Source organism: Letharia columbiana (assembly GCF_014066305.1).
Source record: "Letharia columbiana isolate WasteWater2 chromosome Unknown Sc0000032_s0, whole genome shotgun sequence".
NCBI lineage: Eukaryota > Fungi > Ascomycota > Lecanoromycetes > Lecanorales > Parmeliaceae > Letharia > Letharia columbiana.
In genome coordinates this window covers 19,961-44,254 of record NW_023501075.1, presented here as the reverse complement: position 1 = coordinate 44,254, position 24,294 = coordinate 19,961, and the positions used below count along the sequence as shown (strand labels likewise).

Sequence of the window (24,294 nt, the reverse complement as noted above, 5' to 3'; positions counted from 1 at the left end):
CCGAGTCCTCTTTACGAAAACTTTTCCCCTTATTGGTCATTATTGGGAGCCCATTCAAGCTACGGCGTTCCACGGTCATGAAAGATGAAAGTCTGTCTCTACGGAGAAAGCAAAGTATTGTCTAATCCTGTCATTGAGCGCGGGAGCCCACGGTCCTTATACCCCCTTTTTCCCCAAATAGCCAGTCTATATAGCAAATCACAAGAAAAGACGCCGTGTTTTCTCTCTCTCTCTCTCTTCAACCTGTCAAAACTCCGCAGCTCATCCAGCAGACCCACGGTACAACCCTTGCCGTCTCTCCCTCTCTCTCCCCCCCCCTCCCCTGTCAAAACACCAAATCCCCAAACAGAACCTCCCCCACCCCAGCCTCCCGCCAAAACCCCAAGCCTCCATCCCTGACAACCGAACCCCTCCCCGCAACCATCCCCCCATCCGTCCTAGCCCCACCGACCCCATCTCGGACAGCCAAACTCAATCCCAAACCCAGACAGGCTCCGTCACTTACCCGTACCAAACCAAACCAAACTCCACCACCCCCTCCCAACACCCATACCCATACACAACCACACCATACACACACAACCGCAAACCCCATCGCCGTATCCTGCCTCAACGAGTGGCCGGGGGTGACAAGGGAGGGGGGGGGCGCTAAAGCTCTCACGTTCCGAGGGGCGCAGGCGTCGTTCTGAAACGGGGGGGGGGTTGCGTTTCAAGGGGTGACGGTTCGTTTGTGGATGGGAGGTAGGGTAGGGTAGGGGGGGGAGGGGAGGGGGGGGGGAGAAAGAGGGCACGTGGAGCGATGCGTTGGATTGCGGGAGCAGGTGAGGAGTCGGCCGGACGTACGTACGTACGTGGGGCGGAAGGAAGGAAGGAAGGAAGGAAGGAAGGAAGGAATGAGGGAAGGAAGGAATGAAGAAAGGGTGAGGCTCGTTCGTGTCTGGGGATTGAGTGGGAGACCGCTGGATAAATGACCGAGTGATATATCTCACGCGCTGGGGGTTTTTGGGGGGGGGGATGGGATGGATAGCTTGGGTGAGACGGCTGTGAGTGATACGTACGGACGGACGAGAGGATCCATACTACGGGTTCTAGTTTGGGGCCGGGCTGGGGGGAGGGGGAGTAACAGGATGAGACGTGGTTGAGGATGGTTGAACGGATCGGACGGGCTCGGGGTTGGGGGTTTTGATACGTTTGTAGGATGAGTGAGTGAGTGTTCGCTGAGGCGGGAGGGATCGGGATAGAGAGAGAGAGAGGGGGGGAGAGAGGGGGGGAGAGGGGAATTTCAAACGGGTTTTCGAAGTTTCGATACGTTGTTGGTCTTGTCGTTGCGCCGACTTTTCTTCATGGCTTCTGGCTTCCGCAAGCTTGTCTCTTTCCGTGCTTTCTGGCATATCGGGTTTTTTTACGCTGACTACTCGGTAACAATGCTCATGTGTTGCCTGGGCGTGAATACATTTATAGTGTTTTCGGAAGACCATTTTATCAAGCCAAAAGTAATCTTGGGTCCAGCAAACACCTTCACCCAATGATGGAACACAGCGATGACCAAGTCTCCATCCAAGGCCTACTCGGTAACACTCCCTACTTCAGAAATCCGTCCACGGCCATCTCGTCAATCTTCTCATCATCCTCTTCTCACTTTCCCGCCATCTATGACCGGCACCACCCACGGGAACGACGCTCGGATCGCACTCAAAGAAAACGCCCCAAGCCGCTCCAGCTTTCCATTGCGGCCAAACGAAATGACACTGTCTCGATGATTCCTCTTGCACCGGTTACACTGACCGCATATTCCACCTCAGCCGGCTCTGAACACTACACCTTTCACTTCTTCCTCGACGCAAGCGAATGAATGAGCTGACCACCGAGGGGGAAAGCATAGGGCGCAGAGGGCAATGGTGACGACATTGCGAGAGCTGCCAGCGAGCGAAGAGCTGGCTGGAATCCCATTGGGATTTCGATCTTCTCCTTAGCGATGCTCGGGGAGAAGAAATGGGGGTCTACACGCATTGCTATTATCAGGATTTCAAACCTGCGCGCAGAGTCTTCAGCGCACGAGGAGACGGTCATGGAACTTCGCTTCGATGTCGCAGGCAGAGCCTTCCATATCACATGTTACATGGTGTACTCCAAGGCGAGTCGCAATCCCGAGGGAGTCCTTCGTCCAGCATCAGAAATACCGGTATACCTCTCTCACTACCCGAATTTAGGTATGTTACGTCCATTATGGAACGGACCCATGCTGGAATACCGGCAAGCCACTGCATCCCATAGCAAAGAATGACCCGAGCTTCAGACAGGCGGACTGGAGTGGTGCTAGGGAGCTGGTGAAGGTACGAAACACGCTGCGATGTGCGTTGGTGGAATGCAAGAGCAGTCATGAGGGCGGGGCGCACGTGAAAATACATTGTTCAGGCTTTTGTGTGACTCCTGTTTTGGTCGGAGAATATGCTCTTGTACTGAGGAAACTTCTTTGACGACGATTTCACCCCATGTTGGTATCATAAATCGTAATTGTTGGTCGATGATCTCTTCTGTGAAGGATAGCATGAGAGTGGTTAAGAAATATGAATACTCAAGCCATTGTGATCCATGAGTAATAATTAAACGGCAGCAGCCAGCTTGCATGTCGCAGCGATTTTCTGATCTAGTCAGCTTCTTTAGCTTGTGTTAAACTCCGAGAGTAGAACAGCGTCCCATGTGTCACGATGAGCGATCCTCCGATTCGCAACGGTCATCACTGCTATTGGCCTTGGTCTCTCATCGGGGCCCGTTTGAGTTGTGGAAGGTATCTTACACATCGATCACGGGGCCACAACTGCATGCGGGCACCATGATGCCTCACGAACCTTGGTGGAAAGGAACACAGACTCTCCCTTAATTCTGGGGGGGTTGTACTAGATTCCACAGTTCTCAGCATGCATCGTACAGGTTTCGAATTTTGACTCCACGAGTTTCACTTTTGAATTTTCCGGAGCCTCTAAACCAATTCGGTCCATCCTGTTCTCATAACGCCAATTATGCTTCCTAGCTCCAACAAAATATGGAACTCCTTTATCCAGAATGCGCTGCGTGTTGCTGAGTTTCATATGCAAGTCAGTCTTGTGTAAAGCAGCAAAGAGGTTGGTGCCTGCGGTGTTTCCAGAAAACCCCTTGGGGGGCGATGCAACGATAGAGAAGGTGTGGTAATATCAGACACCGGAATAGACCTGCCGACTCCCTGAAATCGCCAACCTCTTGCCACGCTGGGCGATAGGTGGACCTCCTTAGCGCGGCATATGCACAGCATGCGTGACCGAAAGCAAAAAGTGGGGCCGTCTCAACCCTTGCCCAACAGACGCTGGGGGGATGGATAGGTCTGGAGCCTGTTTGTGCCACATCGTTGTAATGGTGAGCTCGAGCAGCGAGCTTGAAATACCCACCTATCGCATTTCGGTGCCTTCCCCAGGACCTCGTAAGCCTGCAGGTCTTCTAGCCACTTCGTTCTCTCAAACGGACGAAGATCATAGAATGATGCACACCACTGCCGTTTCAAAGACCCGCATGCACGATTCTTTAGATGTATGTGCTTGGAGCGTTGAAAGGCGTGCGTCTAGGGGGTGTGGGTCAGCTGGATTGCTGTAGCAATGATGAAACCGGAAGCCGAGTCTGGAATTACTCTACACAGGTTCGATCTGCTGGTTGATTGTACCAACTATGCTACTATGATCGAGTGGAGTGTCCAGAGTTTTAAAATAGAATATTACCCTGGTCACTCTAACGCATTGTCATGTGTGAGGTTCAGCCACAGTCTCGCTCTCCAAAGAACCGGGAGCACGTCAGCAGGCAGCTCAACATCCCGGTCTTGGCATTTCTTCTCAAGCTTTTGGACACGTTGTTGTAGGCGTTGCGCATAATCTTCCGATCTTGTTGCTGTCCAGAAGTGATTGCCTATCTGTGAATTAAAGCCTTGCAAGAGGATTATAGCGTGCACAGTCACGTTTGCGGTTTCCTTGTCTCTCGAGTAAGCGACTTCAAGATCTCCCACCGGTGCGGAGACGCGGCAGTATTCAATCGACGTTCACTTTGCTCCATTTGCTACTCTACGGGCCTCAGACCACCCTGGGCCTTTCGTGCCGTTCGTTCACTCCAGCGCGGTGAAAGTCTCACCGCATTTGGGTCCAGTCTAGGTTCTCGTACCGACTGTGTGCAGAAATCGTCCTGGAGAGCAAATGCATGGCAGGCAGTGATGAAGTCCGCTGGTGTAACCTGTGTCGTTGCTTTGAACAAGCGATGGAAATGGAAGGTGCTCAATTCTGCTGACTTAGCCAAAGATTCCAACTTCAGACTTCCATTTCTCGCTTCACTCGGTTGCTCGAACGTCACGTCAATAATGCTGCGAAGAACTCGGGAAATTGCAAGGACACTGGTGTTTGTTGTGCCCGATGTCTCGGGGGTGCAGCGCTTACACGGCCGAAACTTCGCCTGCCGAGCAGCCTCGACGGCTCCAGGAAAAGAGAAGAATACAACGTGTTTTCTTGAAGGACGTGGGGATGCACACGACGGACGGCAGAAAACCTTTGTCGTCAAGACGCCGTACAGAAAGAAACGATCTGCAGCCCGAGATCGTGATAGTGTTGCGTGCCGACGCTGGTCCTTTGTGTCGAAGCCGTTGATGCGTCTACTTGTAGCATTTTGGGGGCTGTTAGAGATAAAGAAAGGAGTGGGCGTTGAGCACTCTGTCAGATTAGGCGTTGGCTGGTAGCTGTTGCCTGGACTGACGGGGAGAGCGTTGGAGCTCGCGGTATCAGGCAAACCTTCTTCCCATGGCATCGACCACTCTGCTGCACGAGGATCCAGGATGAGACCGAAGGACTGACTCTCTGTTTAAAATTTGGGTAGAAGGTCGAAATTGGGGCCTGATAATGTCCAAGCTCGTCCCGTGAACACTAACAAGGGTCTAGGAACATGGTGTACCGTTTTCCCCACTACATGTGGTTGGAATTTCAAAGCCGGATCAAAAGCTGGCTGGATCGTCTTGGGCTGACGAGGTCATGAGTGAAGTCAGCAATAAACAGCTCGCAGTCCCCTTATTAGCTGGAATTTCGAACCTCAGGAACGTTTTATCTGATTCAATGAAGTTGTTGACGAAGCCATGGTTCTCAGGTCTGGACGAATGCACGAGATGGTCGAGATTTGATGTAAACTTTTCTCTGACTATGTGTGGTTTTAGGAAGATTTGGTTGTGTTCTATGGAATCAGGAAAGTCAAGAGCTTGATTGTACTTGAAAAGCTGGCTTGTGCTGCCATTCTCTGTATCTTAAAAAGGTCGTTCAGGAGCTGAAGCAGATAATAAACAGATCCCCCCGGGCTCTGTGGCTGGCGAGTGCCTCCCAACTCGATAATAAGCTTTATACTTACAATACTATCAAATTTCGCTTCGCTACTTTATTTCAAAGCGGATAATAACTCTATAAATAAATTATTTTATTATCATTATTACGTAACGTTAAAGGACCTAAAAAATAAATTAATAAATTATTTAGTCAGCTGGATGGGGGACACCCGCCTTTTAGCTTGAAAGAAGAAAGAAAGTGAGTAGCTTCAAGATCACATATCTGAGGACCTGATCAACTTTAAATTTATGGCGAACATTTTTATTTATCTTATATAAACGCACGTGAAAATTAGCATGTGCGAAACGTTTGCAGTTGCTTGGCATTGCGGCCCGCGTTCACCACCATTTGATCGTGGCATCAGTACTACCAAAGAAAACATGGCATTTGAAGTATAGTAGCAACTCCATGGAGGTTGTATACCAAATCTCTACATACCATCTACAGTTGTTCTGGAATGGCATGAAACCGTCATAATCGAAAAATCGCAGTCTGTCTGAATTTTGGAACTTCAATGATTCCACAGATTTGGTCGATTTGAAATAATAGAACACGTGTGGAATCCCAATAGCGTTTACTACAACCGTCTCATGCAAATATTTGAAGTTTCAAGTACGGTTATCTCGTTCAATATTCATCACAGAGGTGATGGGAACCAAGCGTGCCAGGAAATGGCATGGTTTTGGCACGCGCTAAGTCCCGGCCCGCTCAGGCGCCAGGCAGCGAGATTGAGCATTGCTGCCAAGAGTTTACAGGGGTTGCCTCGCCAACAAGAATAGTGGGCCTTGGCCATAGTAGATATCTGGCTCTGCACCAGCCTTACATAGTCCAGTGATCCTTCTACCTCTGGACGTACCTCATTGGTTCCTCTTATTTCTTCAAGCAGGCCTGTCCCTTCAGAAACTTTGCTGCCAGAGTAGAGCATTCTTTTTGGAATGACCCATGTCGTCAAATATATAAGACAGTGCAACATGTCTCTGTTCAGTCGGCATAGCCGAGACATCGAGCTGAGAAAGTGACAAAAGCAGTCAATTCAATCGCTCTGTATCCGATCAAACGAATTCAAACCTGAAAAAATGCATCAGACCATCGACCCCGCAATCCTCTACTGGGAGAGTGCCGTCATCATCATCTCGACTACAAACCATGATGGAACAACACACCTCGCGCCAACGTCCTCAGCCTGGTGGCTCAGTCAACGCTGCATGTTGGGTCTAGCAGCACAGTCCCAGACCACCATCAACCTGCAGCGGAGCAAGCAATGCGTCCTGAACCTACCGTCGGACACTATGGTCGCCTAGGTTGATGCACTTGCGAAGACGACGGGCAGACAGGACATGTCCCCCTTTAAGACAGCTGCTGGCTACCGTTATTTTAAAGACAAGTTTGCGTTGGCTCAACTGACACCTACGGCATCCGAGGTGGTCGAGCCATCTCGAATTATGGAATGTCCGCTGCAGATGGAGGCAGAACTTGTGGCTGTCAATGAGATGAATCGGGATGAGGAGGGCAAGGAGGGATTCCTTCTAGGACTTGAGGTCGAGGTTTTGCGGATCCAAGCCGAGGAGCACATTATGCAGATTGGGGTACCGAACAAGGTTGACACGGACAGGTGGCGACCATTGATGACTGCTTTCCAGCATCTGTATGGATTAAGTGCAAGGTTGTTGCCGTCAAGACTTGCAGAGATAGATGAGGAGAAGGATCGGTGAGGATGAAGATCAAAGGGCGTGCATGCCTTGCTTGGACGAGATGTATGGAGTCCGGAACTCGGAGAGAAATGTTTGATTTTATCAATGCAGTTATTCATCATAAGTCGTTCTGGTAATAGCAACGAGCTTTGTCCCCGTGACGGACAGGGAATGAATAAATATCATCAAGGTTCCTTTGCTCCCGAATCTTCATCACGATAGAGTAGCATGATAATCTGGATGAATTCTATTGACGGACTCGACCACGAGCGAGTTTTTAAAGATAGTAGTTTCATGGGAAAGTCGATGTTTTTCCTGAAAGGTGTCAAAAAGGTCTTGGCCAGGCCCGAGAGCGGCCGATCCAAATTTAGCAGCCACCACGCCACGCCGGTATTCAATCCTCCTAGCGCATTCCTTCTCCACCATCTCTTGGCTCTCTCATTCTTTGTTTTCTTTTCAACCCACGACGACAGCAGTGCTAATCATCCCTACATTCGTTCAGCTAGATCTTCTTGGTGCATCAAGCCTCTGTCTTTCGTTATATCACGCCATATAATAATATTCTTGTTCCTTCTTCACCCCTCGCATCAGGATCGGCAGGAGGCACCAACGACGAAACCCCTGCGACAAGCACTCTGTCGCCCCATTTCAACAAAGTATTTCACACACAGCATTCACATTCGCATTCGCTAAGCATCTTTTCAACGTTCGTTACAAGCCATGGTTTACCTTCGGGCTGCTGCCGCGGCCGCCCTCTACTCTGTCTCCTCAGTCTTGGCCCAGGGGCAATCAAGCAGTCAAGCGGGCAATGGAGTATCTGGTGGAATAATGTGTGGAGAGGGCAACCTGTGCCCAGAGTCAAGCCCCTGTTGTTCGCGTGAGTCTTCCTGACTTGCCGCCCCATGACGAGATGCTGACCGGTGTCCTTCTCCAGAATACGGCCAATGCGGTGTGGGAGCATATTGTCTCGGTGGCTGCGACATCAGATATTCCAATTCTCTCGACTCCTGCGTGCCAGCACCCGTATGTCAAAGCCAGGACTACAAGTTGACTTCGTTGGACGGGATTACAGCAAACACACAATTTCTTGGAGATGCGTCAAAGGCCAACTGGGTGTCACAAGGGACGCCCTTACTAACGCCGGACAACAGCGCAGTCATCTTGACCTTGGCAGAAGACGGGGCAAGTGCATCTGGAACACTTCTATCTAGTTCACATTACGTGTGGTATGGAAAGGTTAGCGCGACTATGAAGACAAGTCGAGGCGCAGGTGTTGTGTCCGCCTTTGTCCTCTTCTCGGACGTACAAGACGAGATAGATTTTGAATTTGTGGGCACCGATCTCAATACCGCCCAATCCAACTTCTACTGGCAAGGCGTCACGGATTGTGAGTACTCAGGCGACTCTGACGAAAGATCCCACTGACATGCGCAGATGAGAATGAAATCAATTTGACCGTGTCGGAAGGTGGGGATACCTTTAGCGCTTGGCATACATACGAAGTTGATTGGACACCAACATCATTGACGTGGTCTGTGGATGGCAATGCCTCACGTGTCCTGAACAAGGCCGATACTTTCAACAAAACGGACAATAAATATCACTACCCACAAACACCTGCTCGTATTCAGCTCTCCCTCTGGCCCGCTGGTACAACCAAGAGCGGGCAGGGCACGATTGATTGGGCTGGGGGGTTGATCAACTGGAATTCGCAGGATGTCCAGACGAACGGCTATTTCTATTCTATGTACAATGATGTCAACGTGGAGTGCTATCCAGCGCCATCGGACGCGAACGGTACTGGCACCGTATCATACAAGTACGGCGACGTGGATGGGCTGGAAGGCGACATCGAACTCACAAACGACCCAACTATTCTCGGGTCATTCGTTGCGGACGGTACGGATATGAGCAAGGGAAAGTCCAACCCGTCAAGTACATCGTCAACAAAAGGAGGGTCAGCTACAGCAACACCAACCAATCTGGCAACCGTACCAGGCTTGTCAGGTGCAGGTGGCACAGATGGGACCGGAGTTGGCGGTGACTCGGGCTCGGGGTCCGGTTCTAGCTCAGGCTCAGACTCTGGCAGCGGAACGTCAAGTGCATCTGGCACCGCTGCGACAGGCATTGGTGGCTTTGACCAAGGAGACCAAAAGCAAGGCAGTGGTGCATCCAAAGGAGAAGAGGTCACGAGAGGCTCAATTTTCGCTGCTTTGGTCGCGTTTATTGGTGTGCTCATGATGTGGGCTTGATTTTTCTCGGATGAGACACGGTCATTGGGGGAGTCACGCTCATTTAGGATAAATAGGCGTCTTGTCTTGCATAGCTGGCGCTTGGCGGTCATTCGTGGGTGCATGTTGATAGCGATTGGTATTGTAATTACCGAAACGGTCTTTTTGCATAGCCTCTAGTATTATACTTGTCAATAAGGAACATTGTACATTAGCCCCAGGGCTTCCACATGCAAGCAGTGTAGCACCTAGCACTGGCTCTCTTGCGCCCTCAGCCTCAGCGTACTTTTCGGCGTTGCAAGAGGACTCAGGCTTGCTGTGTCGACAGTACCCTGACGAGGTTTCAACATCTCTTATTGAAAACTCTGTGAAGTTTCTCCCTTGATTTAGATAATAAATGTTTCCACCGCCGTTTGCCGTCAACGGTTGGCCTATCATGAATTGCTTGCAGACGCGAGCAGCGGAAAGTTCTTGGTGTGACATGGTGGACGGTCTCTGACACGATCTGGCCTCACTGCCATGCCGACTGGCTCCTCATACCGAACAAGTAATAAATCTACATTGAGGGGAAAATAACCGGCAAACCCTGTCAGAGATGGATCTCCGTAGCCTGCAGCGTTTGTAATCTCAGATCCTGGTTCTAGATCTTCCCAAATCAATTCTCTGCTGGGCAAGGGTCGCAGCGCGCTCTACACTCTGTGGTAGATCGCGAGTCGGAAGGCAACCCAACATCCAAGCCTGCGGATCATGGCCCAAGTTTTCTACAAGATGCTGTGGTGTTATCAGGCATTTCTCATATCCTTATATCCCTGTTGTCTTGCCGCTGGCGCTGAGAGTCACCCAGGTAGTATCTCTTGAGAGATCGTACGTTGCTAGAGAAGCTTCTTCAGTTAAGGTCAAGCAGAGCTACCCGGGCAGCGTCTTTCGGGAATGAGCTATGAAGAACCCCATCTCATCGGAGCCTCTCTACCGGACCTCCCTTCGGACCACGGAACAGTGCAGCAAGCTCCGCCACAGGTGTCTCCTTTTCTCCCGGACTAATTTCTCTTACATTTGAGGACTTCACCCGACCGGCGCTTTCTCTGTCTTGAAAGTTTTCTTCCTATTCTACTAATTCTGCTGTCCTACATCTCACCAGGGCTCGTCTACCATCTTAGTTGTCCGAATTCGACTTGGTTTTCTCACCTACAACCGTGGGTACGCTGTTGCTCGACTGCCCGCGACACACCACGTGGTAACAACGTGACCATGTGTACGTGTTTTTGGGGTTCATGTCCTCTTTTGAACCAGATTCTGACTCTTGAGACGTGTCTTGGGAGGTTTTACTCTCGAGAAATGTTTGAGAGCTCGATATCGCCAATCATACAAGCAAGACTGACTCTGAAATCATAATCCAGGTACCTACGACATCTTCTTCTACGCCGCTTGTGGTCACAATAGCGGCATCCGATCCAAAAGACAGTGCCAAACACGAGCATGGTATCCAGTGCGTTTTGATCGCCCCAACGGACAAACGGTCTATGTCAACTGGCGCGATCCTTGTTGGCCCCGGCAAGGTGTCAATGTCCAAGAACATCATATGGAACGGACGCAAGTCTGCGAATCTTGTCGGGAATCTTTTCGTGTAAGAAAAGGGCGATAGGAAGGAGGGACATGCGGAATCTGAAACAAGGTCCTTGTTCTACACCCGATTGTTGAGGTTGCCTGCTTTGTTGCTCCGAACAAGGAGTACTGTTGTTCCGAACAGGCAACATCGATCTGTGCATTTTTGAATCAATTCAGCAAACCTTGGTCTCAGCGTTGTCGGCAGTCCAAAGAAACATTGGGAAATTGAAATAATAATCCACACCTAATCTTGCATGTTGCGTTCTTTGTGAGTCTGAGACAAGAAAAACCTTCCCGCTAACGCTACAGCAATCCAGGAACTCTTAGACATCTTTTGCAAACTTCAACCGCTGCATATATCTACGCTATGCTCCCATTCGTTAACTCGTCTCTTCTTCTCATCAGCACACCCTCCACAACCAAAAGACACAAAAAACCCCCAACCGCCACCAGCATACCCACCACCAACAAAAGCCTAATCCGGAAACACTCAGCATCAACCATGTGTTACTACAACATCTTCTACTTCGAATGCGGCTGCGAATCCCAGTCCCCCGCCTTCCAATTCCCCTGCCGGCCAGCGCGCGCCGGGCAGCGAAGCGTCTACCACGCCTTCGACCACCACCACGGCCCACCCCAAGCCTGCCCTCTCTTCATGGTCCACCGGGAGAGAATCACCCCCGGCAAATGCGCCTCTCACAGCCTCCAGGCGCAGCTTGAGAAACGAATCAAGGCGCTGAAGGACGAAATCCAACATTTGAAGGACGACATTGCGGAGCACCAGGACCTCATCGATCAGGAGAAGAAAGTGAGACGGGCTCGGAACCACGGCCGTCCGGGATATGGAGGAACCGGGTGGACATGGTGAACACGATAGATGTGGCGGAGGGCGCGCTTGAAGTGATGGGGCCGGCAGCGGATGGGTTGGAGCAAGTATTGGATATGAAAGTGGGTGTTGGTCGCCGTGGTTCGATCGAGACATGGATATGGCGTTCGGGTGCTTTACAATAGACCGTTGATTATTAGCTCTGTATCCAATACTTTTTGACCCATCTCCCATCCCCACCGCCCCATACATAGCCCACTGCTTCATCCCCTCGACCGCGTACTCCTCTATCAAATTGACTCAATGCCCATTCCGGGTCTGCTACCTACCTCGTACCTCCGCATTGATACGCCTACCGCGAGCCGCGGTGAACAGTGAAAGCGATCGCCCCCTTTGCAAACGGCGGGCAGAAGAGGATCCATTGTAAACCGTAGTCAAAGACATTCCGGTTTGCTGTTTGAGGAATGGTAGAAGATCAAGGGGCTGATCACCTTTCATTGATATATACCGAGTATTTCATAAACCAAATGTGTTACAAGCGTGGGCGTATTGGACTAGGAATAGCCCGTGCCGAAGGGGTTTTTGACCGTCCGAGTGGTGAGTTGTCAAAAGATTGCCCGAACTACCAATAACAGTATTGAAAGCTCTATTGGACAGTGCCGAAAGGCTCTTTACTTCGCGAATAGCCAGTGTCAAAGGGCTAATTCCCCTGTCCATGTCAGAATCCGAAGCATACTCGAGCCAATCATGGCGAGTATTGAAGGCTGATTCCCCTGCAGATGCCAATCCTTCAGGTAGGTATTCTTCAACCCATTCACGCTGTAAATAAATGGTAGAGATGGGAAAATCAAATTCCCGAGCAGATGCCGGAAGTCCAAAGGTCCAGCGAGTCAAGCACCTTAGTCCATCCCTTTTGCCTCTCCGACCTTATTTCGTGCCCTAGACTTCACACCTGAGGTCCCCTTCGTTATCACTCCGTGCGTCCCGAAGTCCCTCTTCGTTCTCCGTAGCTACTCCGTAACTTCTTCCCCTTCATTTCCGATGTCGACAAGCCCAAGCTTTCCTCTATCTCAGTCCTTCAATCCCCGTACGTAGCTTCTCCCTAACCTCCGCTTCGTTTTCAATATCTCCAGTCCGAGCTTTCCTCGATCGTAGTCTCCACATCACCTTAGTATCTTCACTACTCTCTACGAGTCCACCCCATTGATGTTTCTCTATTTTATACACCATATCCTCAACTCTTGCACAAGAGAACTTCACTTTCTTCTGTCAGCACTTATCCTTAGCTTCCATTTATTCTCAATAAGCCACTTTAGATCCTGAACGTCTTTCCAAAATCTCATTCATTTTCACTTCTCACATCCCAAATTCTGCTCTCCAAGACTTCCTTTCTTCTCCATGCACTCCCCCTAATTTATCCTACAATTTCAACCCAATCACTCCTGATACTCCTTCGTATCCCTAAAGTACGCCTCATCCCTAAAGCCGCTTTCACCTTCACCGCAATCTCAGATTCCCTTTCACACTCTGTAGTTCATTTCCAGATCCCTATTCATCCAAGAATCAACTCCACAACTTCCTTCAATACTTATCATAGCCACGTTAGAATCCCCCTCACCCCGTAATAGCTTCCGAAACTCCCTTCGTTTTCGATGCATTAATGTTCGATACCTCTTCATCTTTCGTAGTTCCTTCATTCTCAATGCATTCATCCCCGATACCTCTTCATTCGTCGTAGCCCCTTCATCCTCCGCGATTCCTTCATTTCCCATACTTCCGACCCTTCTCAAACACCGCTTCAAGCCAACATTATCCCAAACGCCTTTTCCTATCCTATAATCCATTCCTAGATCTCCATCCAACTCGAACTCATCCCCGACCTTCATTCGACCTTGACTACAGTTACCTTAAATCCCTAATCACTCTTCGTGAAAGCCATACTGGGCATAGCGCCGGACCTGTCTTTGCACAGGTCCATGCGGAGAGTGTAGGACAGCAGTCGAATCCCAGCAACTCTACCACTATCACTCCCCTACGATACTAGACTAAGCCGCATTTGCTCGCTTGTAGTAGCTCCCCTTCATTCCCACCGCATTCATGCGAAATCTTCCTTTATTGTCTGTGACCTCTGGCCCTTCACCCGAAGTTCCTTGTCGGTCCCGTAGTCCCTGGCCCTTTGACTCCATCACTGTTTCTTCCGTCGTACACAACACCGGTCGTATTCACAACAACACCCACGATAGCCGCTCGATATGGACATACTACTGTATAGAACTGCCTCTAGAACCGTACTGTGTACAGTAGCATTGATATATGCCATATAGCCGCGGCAGTGATGTACTATACTACTTTAAGACGCTGTTTCTGGTATATCCAAAACACTGTTTATGTTTACGACGCTAGCTACGGAAGTGACACCCAATATTGTGCCGCAGTGTCACTTCTGCTCTGTTTCAGTCACACATCTACATTAGCCGCGCAGAGTGATATCGTTTACCGCGGCTGTCACTATATATACATAACCATTGTACCACGTGAATTTGCGAAGACGGGCTGTGTATTTTATCCGGTTGGTTGCATGCACCGAGGACTACTTCTTCTGCTGCACAAGTCCAGACAAAACCTACCGTCTTCATCATCTGCAACAGCAAGCAACATCAACAACAAGAACAGCAAAGACATACATCAAGCACCGGTACCAAGTACATCCCCTTGTTACTACACTGCACGAGCCATTCAGCATCCTGTTGCAAGGCACCGATTCCCTCTCACATACTCGAGCATAACTCTCTTTCGCAGACTTGCTGCTTTCTCCTCATCTTACCGTTGTCCTGTAACGGATTCCCTTGTGCAACTTCACCCCTTGCCACATTAACCGAAGGCTTCACTGTGCATCGGATCTTCCTACCCTCGTCATCGTGCCCCTCCCGTTTCGCGTTTCACTTACATCTGTCACACGCATCTGCATTCACATCTACCATCACTTTCTTTATCCCCTTCTCAAAGACATTTACATCTGTCATTACCACTCTTCCTACCTTCGAAGACGACTCACATATAGGATAATGTGTATCCACGAATTTTACCTCTCGACCTCTTGTGGACATCACTTCCCAAAGCTGCCACCGTCAGCCAAACCGAACGTATTCTTCCAAGACTATCACTCGACCATCGCCGTCCCACAAAGTTTGACATGCACTCCAGTCAAGCTCGCCTTGAAATTCTACCACGACCAAGTGGTTTACCTACCGGCCGATATGAACTGTGGAACGAAGGTGGATATCCCCAAGTCGTGCCCTATCGTTCATAGACCACGCGACGGTCCAACGAGGAGAACAATCAGGGAGGAAGAGAAAGCAGGAATTTTACTAAACAACAGCATGCTCGACAACGGCCTCGGTCCTTTCCAGAAATGGCAGATCGAGAATGATGCAGCGGTTCTGGACCAGTGCTCAAACCGCGCGAAGCCAGGAGAGCACAGTCCCAAAGCACTGCGACGGCACAAAGAGTTGAACTATCCGCTAAACATGTACCGGCATGTTCAGAATGTCAAGGCTTTCCAAGCACGAGACAGGAGATTCGCGATGCCAAATGTCAGATACATCAACGTGGACTTCGGTTGCGGCGGGCCTTTCTCCGCAGAATGTTTAACGGGATGGGATGGAACCGGATTACTGACGCACCGTTTGCACCTTTGGAGTGACGCGATCACTCACCCAAAGCCATGCAATCATGAGTGCTTGGCAGGATGGAGTGGAGCGGACCTGGACACATACCGCCAGCAAACCTGGGCTGGTGACAATGTCAAGAACTGGGGAAGTTTCGATTACCCCAAGTCCGCCGCCGAGTACGTGTTCAATCACACCGAACATTGGGCTGTACTCGACTACAGCAATGTCAGTCACCTGCACGCGGACCAGTTTGATTGGCACGGTGACAATATCGTGAGGAAACATACCCTTCCGAATGGCCAAGTGGTGCACGTGCCGGAAACGGTGCTGGTGCCGGTGCCAGAGAGTCTTGACCAGGTCTTGCGCGAGATGAGCCGGGTGTCGCTGCCGGAGGAGATCGACCAAGCTTCAATCGAAGATATTCTGGGACGGCTGCCGGAAGCCTTCGAGGAGGAGGAGCCGTTGTCAGGGGAGGGTTCAGAACCGTCAGCAGATATTGCCGAGGTTTCTGAAAGTTGTTCAACGTTGGTGAATGACCCGGTCGACGAGCCAAAGCCGATACCGGTGGAGACACCGGAAATGGCGGAGGCGCGGAGGCAAATGGCAAGGGAAGTGATGAGGGAGAAATTGAAGAGGGATTTCTCCGAGGGAAAGCAGAAGATGATCGACGGAGAGGGTTAGAGACTGTCAACCTTGTACATAAAATCGCGACAGTAAGACTGATGCCTTGACAGACAACATTTCTGCGGAAGGTGCAGTGGCCAACAAAACGGGCAACGAATCTGACGAAGCTGTCAATGACGAAGAACGTGGAGCAAAGGAAGCGGTTTTGACAACTTCATCTAGCATGGAGACGATATGTGCTGGTAAGGACCCCACGATGGAGACAAATGAAGTCCTCTGAAACCAATACCGGGAAACAACCTAACAACCATCAGCTCTTCCGAACCCAACAACGACACAGACTGCAGGTATGTGACCCATTGAACCTTACAAACGAACCACTCCTCACGCTCACCTTTTTCCTCAGCTAATCCATCCACCCTCGCCCCTACCGGTACATCCTCCCTCAAACCCCCCATAACTTCAAACTCACCTCAAACTCACAACACCAACAGCTCCCCCCACCGCTCTCGACCGCCAACCCCAAGACCAGCGCCACGAACTCCCTCCATCCGATCCCGACGAAGCGGCCAGCTCACCGATCGACGACGTCGGTGACGATTTCTACGGTACGCAGGAAAACGAGGAGGAGGAGGAGTCGTCGGCAGGGTTCTGAAGGGGTAGAAAACAAGAGGGAGACTCCGACGGCTTTGAGAGGCGGGGCAGGGGGACCCCTTCTACAATACAATAATCAGCGACGGAATATGGTTCGAGACCGGGGAATGGCGTTTTCGGGATTTGGCACCGGAGGAGGGATTCTGACGGCCTTGGTAAGGATGCAGACCCTCCGTCTGTCCAGGGTTTGGGGGCCTGCATGCCGTCAGCGACGGGGATTTTGTAAGTGTGTGTGTGTGGGATTTTAGAGATGGGGTGGAATGATGATGGGAAATGAGGATGGATTGGATGGGTATCAAGAATATCTAGCAATACAAACATTTCCCATCCGTCCTTCCGCTACTAATCAGCCGTACGCCTAGCACACTCCCGCTAACCGATTTTGCTGGTTAAGCTTTGCACATGGCCACTAGTGTACAGCACCACATCCACACTCCAGATTTCTCTTAAAATCTCCCTGATAATGATCCATATCCGCCATCGTTTTCACATCATCGACCGGCTTTCCTAGCCAGTTCTTAAACTTCGACGAAGTTGCCAGTTGTTCCCTGAGCTCTTTTGTCACGGCTTCGGTATCCACGTCTAGGTATTCCCGCAAGAAGATGCCGATTTCCGTATTCTCGTGGTTGCCGATAAGGGGATGGGCGTGTTTGGGACTGGAGGCATAGATGTTGACGTCCACGGCTGTAATTACTTTTAGTCTCGCTATGCTCGTAATGAAGAGAGGGGAGGGAACGCACCAGAATGGCCATGCGTAGTCCACCCAACCTGGGCTCTCCGACTAATGATGTCCGCAAAGATGTAGGAGGCAGGCCATGGATCCGAGTTATCTACCAAGCGATTGATCTCGTCATCCGTAGCATCGTAGACTCCCAGGCCTTGCTCGATGAGCTTTTCGCGGATGTAGGTTGCTAGGTCTTCTCTTGGGCTTTTGCCTTGCTTTGCAAGATGATCACGGAGTTGGTAGGCAAGATTTTCGGCGGAGTGAGTGGAGTTGATGAGCATGTCAGGGTACCAGCGGTAGACAGGGTAGGCATCGTGGAGTTCTGTGAGGGTCAGCTGAGATCCGAGTCATGAGAGGTTTAAGGATGCTTACGTCGAGCCGTCGCCAGTCCGCCTGTTTCGTGATCACTGGTGCCAACGAGTACACCCTCCACGGTATCCTTGTCTAAGAAGTCGAGGACACTGGTGAAGGCCTTGTCGTATGCCAACACCTCATGCACCTGTGCGACAGGATCATTCCCATGACCAGCATGGTCAATCCTGCTTCCCTCAATCATGAGAAAGAAACCCTGATCGCTGTCCTTCGTTGCATCACTCAAAGCCCTCAGCGCAGTCTGTGACATTTCATCAAGCGAAGGGTAGACATCATCCATATTCCTGCGGTCGACCTCATACGGAATATCCGTTTTGGCAAACAATCCAAGCAACGGCAACTTGACACCACTGCCAGAACTCAGTCCATCAAAACTCTTCCGATCATCCACGTAGCTAAATCCATTCTTCTTCGCCATAGCTACCACATCCTTGTCATCGTGTCTGCAAGACCCGTCCGTGGTATTAGGCAGGAAATGGCATCGGCCTCCCCCAAGCACGAGATCCAGCACTCTTCCCAGCGGATGTTCTCCAATCTCCTGCTCTGCAATGAGGTCTTCTTCTGATCTCTGGTTCACGTGTGCAGCAAAGCACGCCGGCGTAGCGTCGGTAATGCGTGTCGTAACCACCAGTCCTGTCAAGTATCCCGCCTTCTTCGCGGCCTCAAGCACAGTCCCGCAGGGCGAATGATCGGGAAGCACAGAGATAGCATGATTATAGCTCTTCATTCCACACGAAAAGGCCGTAGCGCCAGCTGCAGAATCAGTGATCAGGCTCGATGTGCTCCTCGTTCTCGAGGACCCAATAAGGTGCTGATCCAATACCAGAACATCATCAAGCGGCAAACCGCTCTGCGTCTGCCTGAAGCTCCTCGTCAACGACAAGCTAGTCGGTCCCATACCATCTGATACCATGAATATCAGATTCCTCTTTCCACTCGGCTTTCCATTCTTTCCCCATCCGCCCGACTTTGTAGGATGCGACGTCTGCTGGTGTTGGTATAGAACAGCAAGGACGATCACCGCGGCTGTAGCGATGACGGCCCAAGCAAATATTCCTATTTCTCTCCAAAAAGGCCAGCCATATTTGCTCTGTTGGGGTTTATGTTGGCCAGTCAGTAAGGCGTCTTCCTCCTCCACATGTCGTTCGCTAGATTGTTCGGAGGAGGGGCGGTCTTCGGAGAAGAGGGGCTTCGGGCTTTCGGGCATGGTGGCTTAGGGACGAAGTTTCCTCTCTAATCAACCTCAAGGTGACGAGATGACATTGGATTTGAGACGATGATTTAGAGGGCTGAGCGGACGACGTGGGGACTGGGGACGATCTGCGCCGTTACGATGGTAAGATATTGTATTTTACGATTTAGCATCCTTTGATAATGATCTTTTGGGTATGACACATATGTCTTCGAAATGAAGCAAGTGGGTCACCAACACTTAGCGTGGCAACGTCTCCTGGCAAGCATACAGCAAGGTCAACTAGAGAAGATTTGAAGGGTACGCCCATGCTTTTCGAGTGTTTGTCTTTAAGCGGAATGTGAATGGAGTGGTACTTCCGAGTATTTTGCTCCGAGACACGCCTCTTCGACATGAGCTCACACTTATTGAACTTAACAGTATTCCCTATATGGCTACAGTCGAACCAATCTCGATTCTTTTCAATCATCAGGACAAGCCTCAACCCAATCATCCAAACTCATCTCCTTCAACACCGTCTCAAACCCCTTAGCATCATCATTGCCACAAATACTGTCCACCTTCTGTGCTGCCACATTGGGCGCTCCATCCGGATACTCAATATGAAAGACCGGCTCCCCTACTTCCACAAATGGCTGCCAGGTATCACACTCTCCATACTGTAGGCACTGCTCATTCACGCCCCATTGCATCTTTCCCAAAACCTGCGGGATGATCTTTCCCGCGTTCTCTAGGCCGACTGACAGATCTCGTGCATGAGCCGCATCCGCTAGGAAGTTGACGTAATTTACAGCATCTGCCTGCGTAAGACCGAGGCCATTATCGTTGTCACCATCCATTTTATCAGGATCGACACCATCACAGCCTTTCGTCACCGCCAGATCGAGCCGCGAAAGCATGGCGTTGCGGAAGTCGGTCGAGTAAGTATTGAGCCACCATTCGCCTGCCCAACCATCAAGCGGTTTTCCAAGATCGGTCCTGTTATTAAAGGATCCGGCGTCCGGGCGCCAATTCTCGTAATTGCCGGCCGAGAAGTAACAGATTACTTTTCGACCCTGATTGTAAAGAGTGGTGATGGTGGTAGCATTGTTGTCGAACATGTCGATGTCATAGACCGAGGCGTTGAAGCTGGTATTGATGAGAGGATGCGCTAGTTCAATTTGCCAGGAGTTGGATGTGGTGAAAGACCAAGAACGAGCCATTGGAACCAGTAATGCTGGCGTTATTGCTTGTGGTATTGGACGGTAATGAGAATGATGCGCCGCCAGATGAACCACCATTTGTTAGACCTACTCCTAGGCCGACGCCGAGGGCAATGGCAATAAGGATAGCCGCACCAAGAAGAAAGAGATTCCATAGGTTGAAATGTGTATGGCGCCAAGATCCTTTCGAAGCATTGCCTTTTTCTACAATACTGTTGTCCGAGCTGCGAGGTTTTTTAAGGGAGGCTACCGCAGGATCGTCAACAGGAGGAGTTCGAAAGATTCCCGAGAAGCAATGCGAGAGGGAGGGCTTCGTTACCAAGATGCACTGTTATCAAGCCAAAGAATGGGTTCCAGAATATCAGCCTTGCGGAAGGGATACAGAACGTAAGACGTCGAAGAATTAGACCTGCGAGGAGCCTTACGAAAGAAAATTGATGGTAGATCTCTAGCCCAATGCATAATTCAGGTGGGTATGACTGAAAAGCGCAACGCAAATGACACACAAGACGCAACACTCATGTCAATCAGCAGAACTATCAAGATCTGAAACTTCGTTTATGTATTTCTGTAATTGCAGAGCGGGTTTATGAAGCCCAGAGCGCGTTTTCACGCTAGACTGTAACTAGCGATGGCACTCCAAAATCTCCACAGATTGTGGAGGCGCAGGTTCTTGTGCCTCTTTGATACTAGGAGGGCTGATTCGAATCGCTCAACTACTGAAAAGTGTGCATCGCTTTGTGCTGATATGCTTAGAGGTGAAGGCTTGGCAGAATGCACTTCTATCAATGAAATGTGCCACAGTGCAATTGCGAGAGAGAAAAACTGGAATGAATAGCAGATAGCAGATAGCAGATAAAGTAACAGTCAAAAGTCGTCACTCATCGTCGTCGCAAGCGTAACATGTTGTCCAGGTCCACTGGATTACCTGCCCAGCTTTCTCAGCTCAAGCCATCGGAGAGGCGGATACACGAGCGCAGCCCATGAAAACCCGACGTAGTTGCCCATCTGCCCGAAGATTAGCACACATATAAAAGAGTAGCAACTGAGACCTCTTTATTAGAACATAGAAGATGGCCGGAACATACATCAGCCCCATACTCTCCTACTTGCTTCGCTATAGGTCCAATATACCAAACCTGAGCCATACAAAGAATCGCACCTGCCCAGCCAACAAGGAATGCGATCAGTGCCGCAATCCCAACCGGCAGCTTGTTTTGTTGATTCCAAACTGTCCAATCGTACCCAGTCCTCCTTCGAAAGATGATCTGCTCTTCTAAAATAATGGCAATCCAGATGGCGAGCCAATATCCCATCAGCGCCAGAAAGTTCGTAAAGATTTCGCTTAGATGATCGCGACCGGCAAGCGCACATACAGTGTAGATGATCACACCGAAAGTATTCCAGACGAAGCGTGGTACCTTTTGAGCTGTTCTGCCCAAGATCTGGAAGTCAATGCCACTGGAGTATGTTGGATATATCGCATTTGCAATCAATCCAAGGGCGACGACTACGCCAAGAAATTTGCCAAAGCCGTGCAGTGAGGAGAAACCTTCGACTAGGAGATTTCCTTGGCCACTTGAATACGCCGCAGAGTAAGCGGCGTTACTGGTCACGCCGGACGCAAGACCGATACCAACAATGAGCGCGAAGCTGAAAGAGGAAACCAGACCAAGCAAAGAGACAAAGAATAGGGGCAGGCGCGGCGTAGATGGTGGGTAATAGACGAAGAAATCCGCTGCACCACCGGCGTAGGTAATTGCTGCGCTGAAGCAAAGGGAGAAGAATGACAGCCTGTTACCAATCCTGGTCCGAGGATCTCCTGCAGTCGGCGTGGCCAGATCAAATTGAGACGCAGAAACACCGTAAAGAATGCTGATTGCGATGAGCTGCGGAAGCCATGCGTACCGCATGTACATATGGTATATCGAGATGCCAAAGGTGGTGATGACCCAGCCGATGACTGCGACAACGATGATTCCGACGACGACAGACATGTGTCCATTAGACGATACAGCGGAGAGGATTTGGCCAGCCACGACTAGATCAATCATAGAGTATCCCAGTAGTACGATCAGATTGAGCAGCACGATCAATTTGCTCGGCCACCATCCAAAAGTATATCTGGTGAAGATCATAGTTCGGTTCCCCGATACTGCACCCCAAGTTGCAATGTAGGCAACAACGAGGCTGCCCAGCAAAGACCCAAATACAGCACACAATGCGGCGTCTTTGAAGCTGAGATAATAGACTGCTGGCGCGAGCATTCCAAGGGTAATGTTGACGGCGGCCAGGTTGACGGAAACCCACATAAGGAAGGCTTGGATGTAGTCCTTCCATGTCTGCGCATGAGTTTCGTGGGGCTCGACTCGCTGGACCCCTCGTGCTTCAAGGTTGTACTTGATCAATTGCCGCTCGAATTGGCTCAAGTACAGCCCCATTCTTCCAAAAGGCTCTGTTGTTTCTTTTGATGAATGTGCATGCGCTGAGTGCTTCGGCTCGTCACTGGATGCATCAACCGCCATTCCATCTTTCTCTATGCCTTTCTCCACATCCTCCGATACGGGCAATGGAGTTGCCATTGTGCCCTGTAAGAGTCAGTACAGTCGAGACTTCCGAGCTTCAATGGGGACAGCAAGATTCTTTCGCTGGAATGATCCAGATCAAGTTCGACCGTTTGTTCTCAGCCCAAGAGCTTTATAGTCCGTTGTATCTCCCTTTTCAAGCCATCGAAGGCTAGGAAATGGGTTGGATGCAATGAGATGACAAAGTCCTGGGCACCGGTTGCATGCGTGTCATTGCACATTACCTTGATCATTGGATAGTCTTCCTTTGCTAATCGGCATGATGTGCGGGTTTGCTCGGATGAAATACCTAAACTCTGTGATGGCTTGCGGACCTGATAAGAATATCAGTCTGGGCCAAGGTGAACGAACCATTCTCAGAGGTGACGTAGACTTAGCAGATCGCATTGCATTCGGAGAGCTTACGGAATTAACTCAAGAGCAACTACCCTTTCTGTACGGAAGAGGGGTAATATCAGTAATCAGGAAATATCACGTAGTTCGTGATGATGATAGAGAAGCCCAAAAGGTTTGAACTTAGAACATCACACTGCACAGCGCAAGTTTCCAGTAAAGATGCACGTGTAGAAGAGAACGTAGTAAGGAAGAGAAGTAGAGAAGATGAGATGAGGTTGGTTCGGAGAAAATATCAAAATTGTGTGACGTTGAGAGCCGATTCCGCAGACCGCGTACTCTAGTTCAAACTCTCAAAGTTCATCCAACAATCCTCTTAGTTGCCCTGTCATTGTCCAATTGCTTCGAGGTCCAAGCTATTTCTGAAGTCTGCATACTCACCAAGCCACACCATGGTAGCCCCAAGCATCCCCCTCCTCCGCGCGCTCAGAGCCACCGAAGCAATCCGATCAACCCTCCCTCTCCGCCAACAACCACCAAATCTCCCCAAACGTTTCTCATCGCACTCCCCCTCGCCCTACCGCCGATCACCACAACCTCCCCAGACCACCAACGTTCGCAGCCATGCGCGCGGCCTCTCAACAACCCCCACCCCGCTCTCCGCCTCCTCACCCCCCACAACCACTGACCGCGGCCCCGCCTCCACCGAACCCACCCAAACAGACTTCAGCGCCATGGACGTGTTCTCCAACGCGCCCGCTCCCACGGCCTCGATAGACGCCTGCCTCTCCGACGGCTTCCACCTCGACAACGGCGTCAAGATAACCGGCGGCGCCGGCCTGCTGCTCGTGTCGGGCGAAGCGTTCGCCTGGCGGCCGTGGGAAGGCGGCGGGCGCGGGCGCCTGTTGAATAGTAAGGGGCAATGGGATACCGGGGAGGGCGCGTGGGGGGTGCTGGGGTTGGTGTGGCCGAAGCCTGATTTATTGATACTGGGGTTGGGGCCGGGCATGTATCCGATTGCGCCGGAGACGAGGAGGTATATCAACGATATGGGGATTCGGATTGATGTGCAGGATACGAGGAATGCGGCTGCGCAGTTCAATTTGCTGGCTACGGAGAGGGGGGTGGGCAATGTGGCGTGTGCTTTGATACCTATTGGGTGGAGGGAGCCCAAATGATGGATATATCTGTGCCATGAATGACTGATGT

At 50.6% G+C, this 24,294-nt stretch overlaps 10 protein-coding genes across 10 annotated transcripts; 6 read left to right on the top strand and 4 right to left on the bottom strand.

Annotated features, from left to right (window-relative positions):
- Positions 1-6,451: 6,451 nt before the first annotated feature.
- On the top strand, positions 6,452-6,676 carry HO173_008495 (uncharacterized protein; the record flags this gene model as incomplete). Its single annotated transcript, XM_037310395.1, has 1 exon — positions 6,452-6,676. One exon carries the CDS (start codon positions 6,452-6,454, stop codon positions 6,674-6,676), a length of 225 nt encoding a protein of 74 aa, XP_037162628.1.
- A 36-nt stretch (positions 6,677-6,712) lies between these two features.
- On the top strand, positions 6,713-7,087 carry HO173_008494 (uncharacterized protein; the record flags this gene model as incomplete). Its single annotated transcript, XM_037310394.1, has 1 exon — positions 6,713-7,087. One exon carries the CDS (start codon positions 6,713-6,715, stop codon positions 7,085-7,087), a length of 375 nt encoding a protein of 124 aa, XP_037162627.1.
- Positions 7,088-7,786: 699 nt separating this feature from the next.
- On the top strand, positions 7,787-9,318 carry HO173_008493 (uncharacterized protein; the record flags this gene model as incomplete). The annotated part of the gene is made up of 3 exons (XM_037310393.1): positions 7,787-7,943; positions 8,001-8,453; positions 8,501-9,318. The coding sequence occupies 3 exons, from the start codon at positions 7,787-7,789 to the stop codon at positions 9,316-9,318; spliced, it is 1,428 nt and encodes a 475-aa protein (XP_037162626.1).
- A 39-nt stretch (positions 9,319-9,357) lies between these two features.
- Positions 9,358-9,780, bottom strand: HO173_008492 (uncharacterized protein; the record flags this gene model as incomplete). Its single annotated transcript, XM_037310392.1, has 1 exon — positions 9,358-9,780. One exon carries the CDS (start codon positions 9,778-9,780, stop codon positions 9,358-9,360), a length of 423 nt encoding a protein of 140 aa, XP_037162625.1.
- Positions 9,781-10,227: 447 nt separating this feature from the next.
- Positions 10,228-11,770, top strand: HO173_008491 (uncharacterized protein; the record flags this gene model as incomplete). Its single annotated transcript, XM_037310391.1, has 3 exons — positions 10,228-10,314; positions 10,695-10,921; positions 11,212-11,770. 3 exons carry the CDS (start codon positions 10,228-10,230, stop codon positions 11,768-11,770), a joined length of 873 nt encoding a protein of 290 aa, XP_037162624.1.
- Positions 11,771-15,108: 3,338 nt separating this feature from the next.
- HO173_008490 (uncharacterized protein) lies at positions 15,109-16,678 on the top strand (the record flags this gene model as incomplete). Its single annotated transcript, XM_037310390.1, has 5 exons — positions 15,109-16,075; positions 16,134-16,265; positions 16,338-16,370; positions 16,430-16,456; positions 16,518-16,678. 5 exons carry the CDS (start codon positions 15,109-15,111, stop codon positions 16,676-16,678), a joined length of 1,320 nt encoding a protein of 439 aa, XP_037162623.1.
- Positions 16,679-17,086: 408 nt separating this feature from the next.
- Positions 17,087-18,980, bottom strand: HO173_008489 (uncharacterized protein; the record flags this gene model as incomplete). The annotated part of the gene is made up of 3 exons (XM_037310389.1): positions 17,087-17,361; positions 17,418-17,723; positions 17,774-18,980. 3 exons carry the CDS (start codon positions 18,978-18,980, stop codon positions 17,087-17,089), a joined length of 1,788 nt encoding a protein of 595 aa, XP_037162622.1.
- A 446-nt stretch (positions 18,981-19,426) lies between these two features.
- Positions 19,427-20,245, bottom strand: HO173_008488 (uncharacterized protein; the record flags this gene model as incomplete). The annotated part of the gene is made up of 1 exon (XM_037310388.1): positions 19,427-20,245. The coding sequence occupies one exon, from the start codon at positions 20,243-20,245 to the stop codon at positions 19,427-19,429; it is 819 nt and encodes a 272-aa protein (XP_037162621.1).
- An 846-nt stretch (positions 20,246-21,091) lies between these two features.
- On the bottom strand, positions 21,092-22,749 carry HO173_008487 (uncharacterized protein; the record flags this gene model as incomplete). The annotated part of the gene is made up of 2 exons (XM_037310387.1): positions 21,092-21,175; positions 21,256-22,749. 2 exons carry the CDS (start codon positions 22,747-22,749, stop codon positions 21,092-21,094), a joined length of 1,578 nt encoding a protein of 525 aa, XP_037162620.1.
- Positions 22,750-23,537: 788 nt separating this feature from the next.
- On the top strand, positions 23,538-24,263 carry HO173_008486 (uncharacterized protein; the record flags this gene model as incomplete). Its single annotated transcript, XM_037310386.1, has 1 exon — positions 23,538-24,263. One exon carries the CDS (start codon positions 23,538-23,540, stop codon positions 24,261-24,263), a length of 726 nt encoding a protein of 241 aa, XP_037162619.1.
- Between the last annotated feature and the right edge of the window lie 31 nt (positions 24,264-24,294).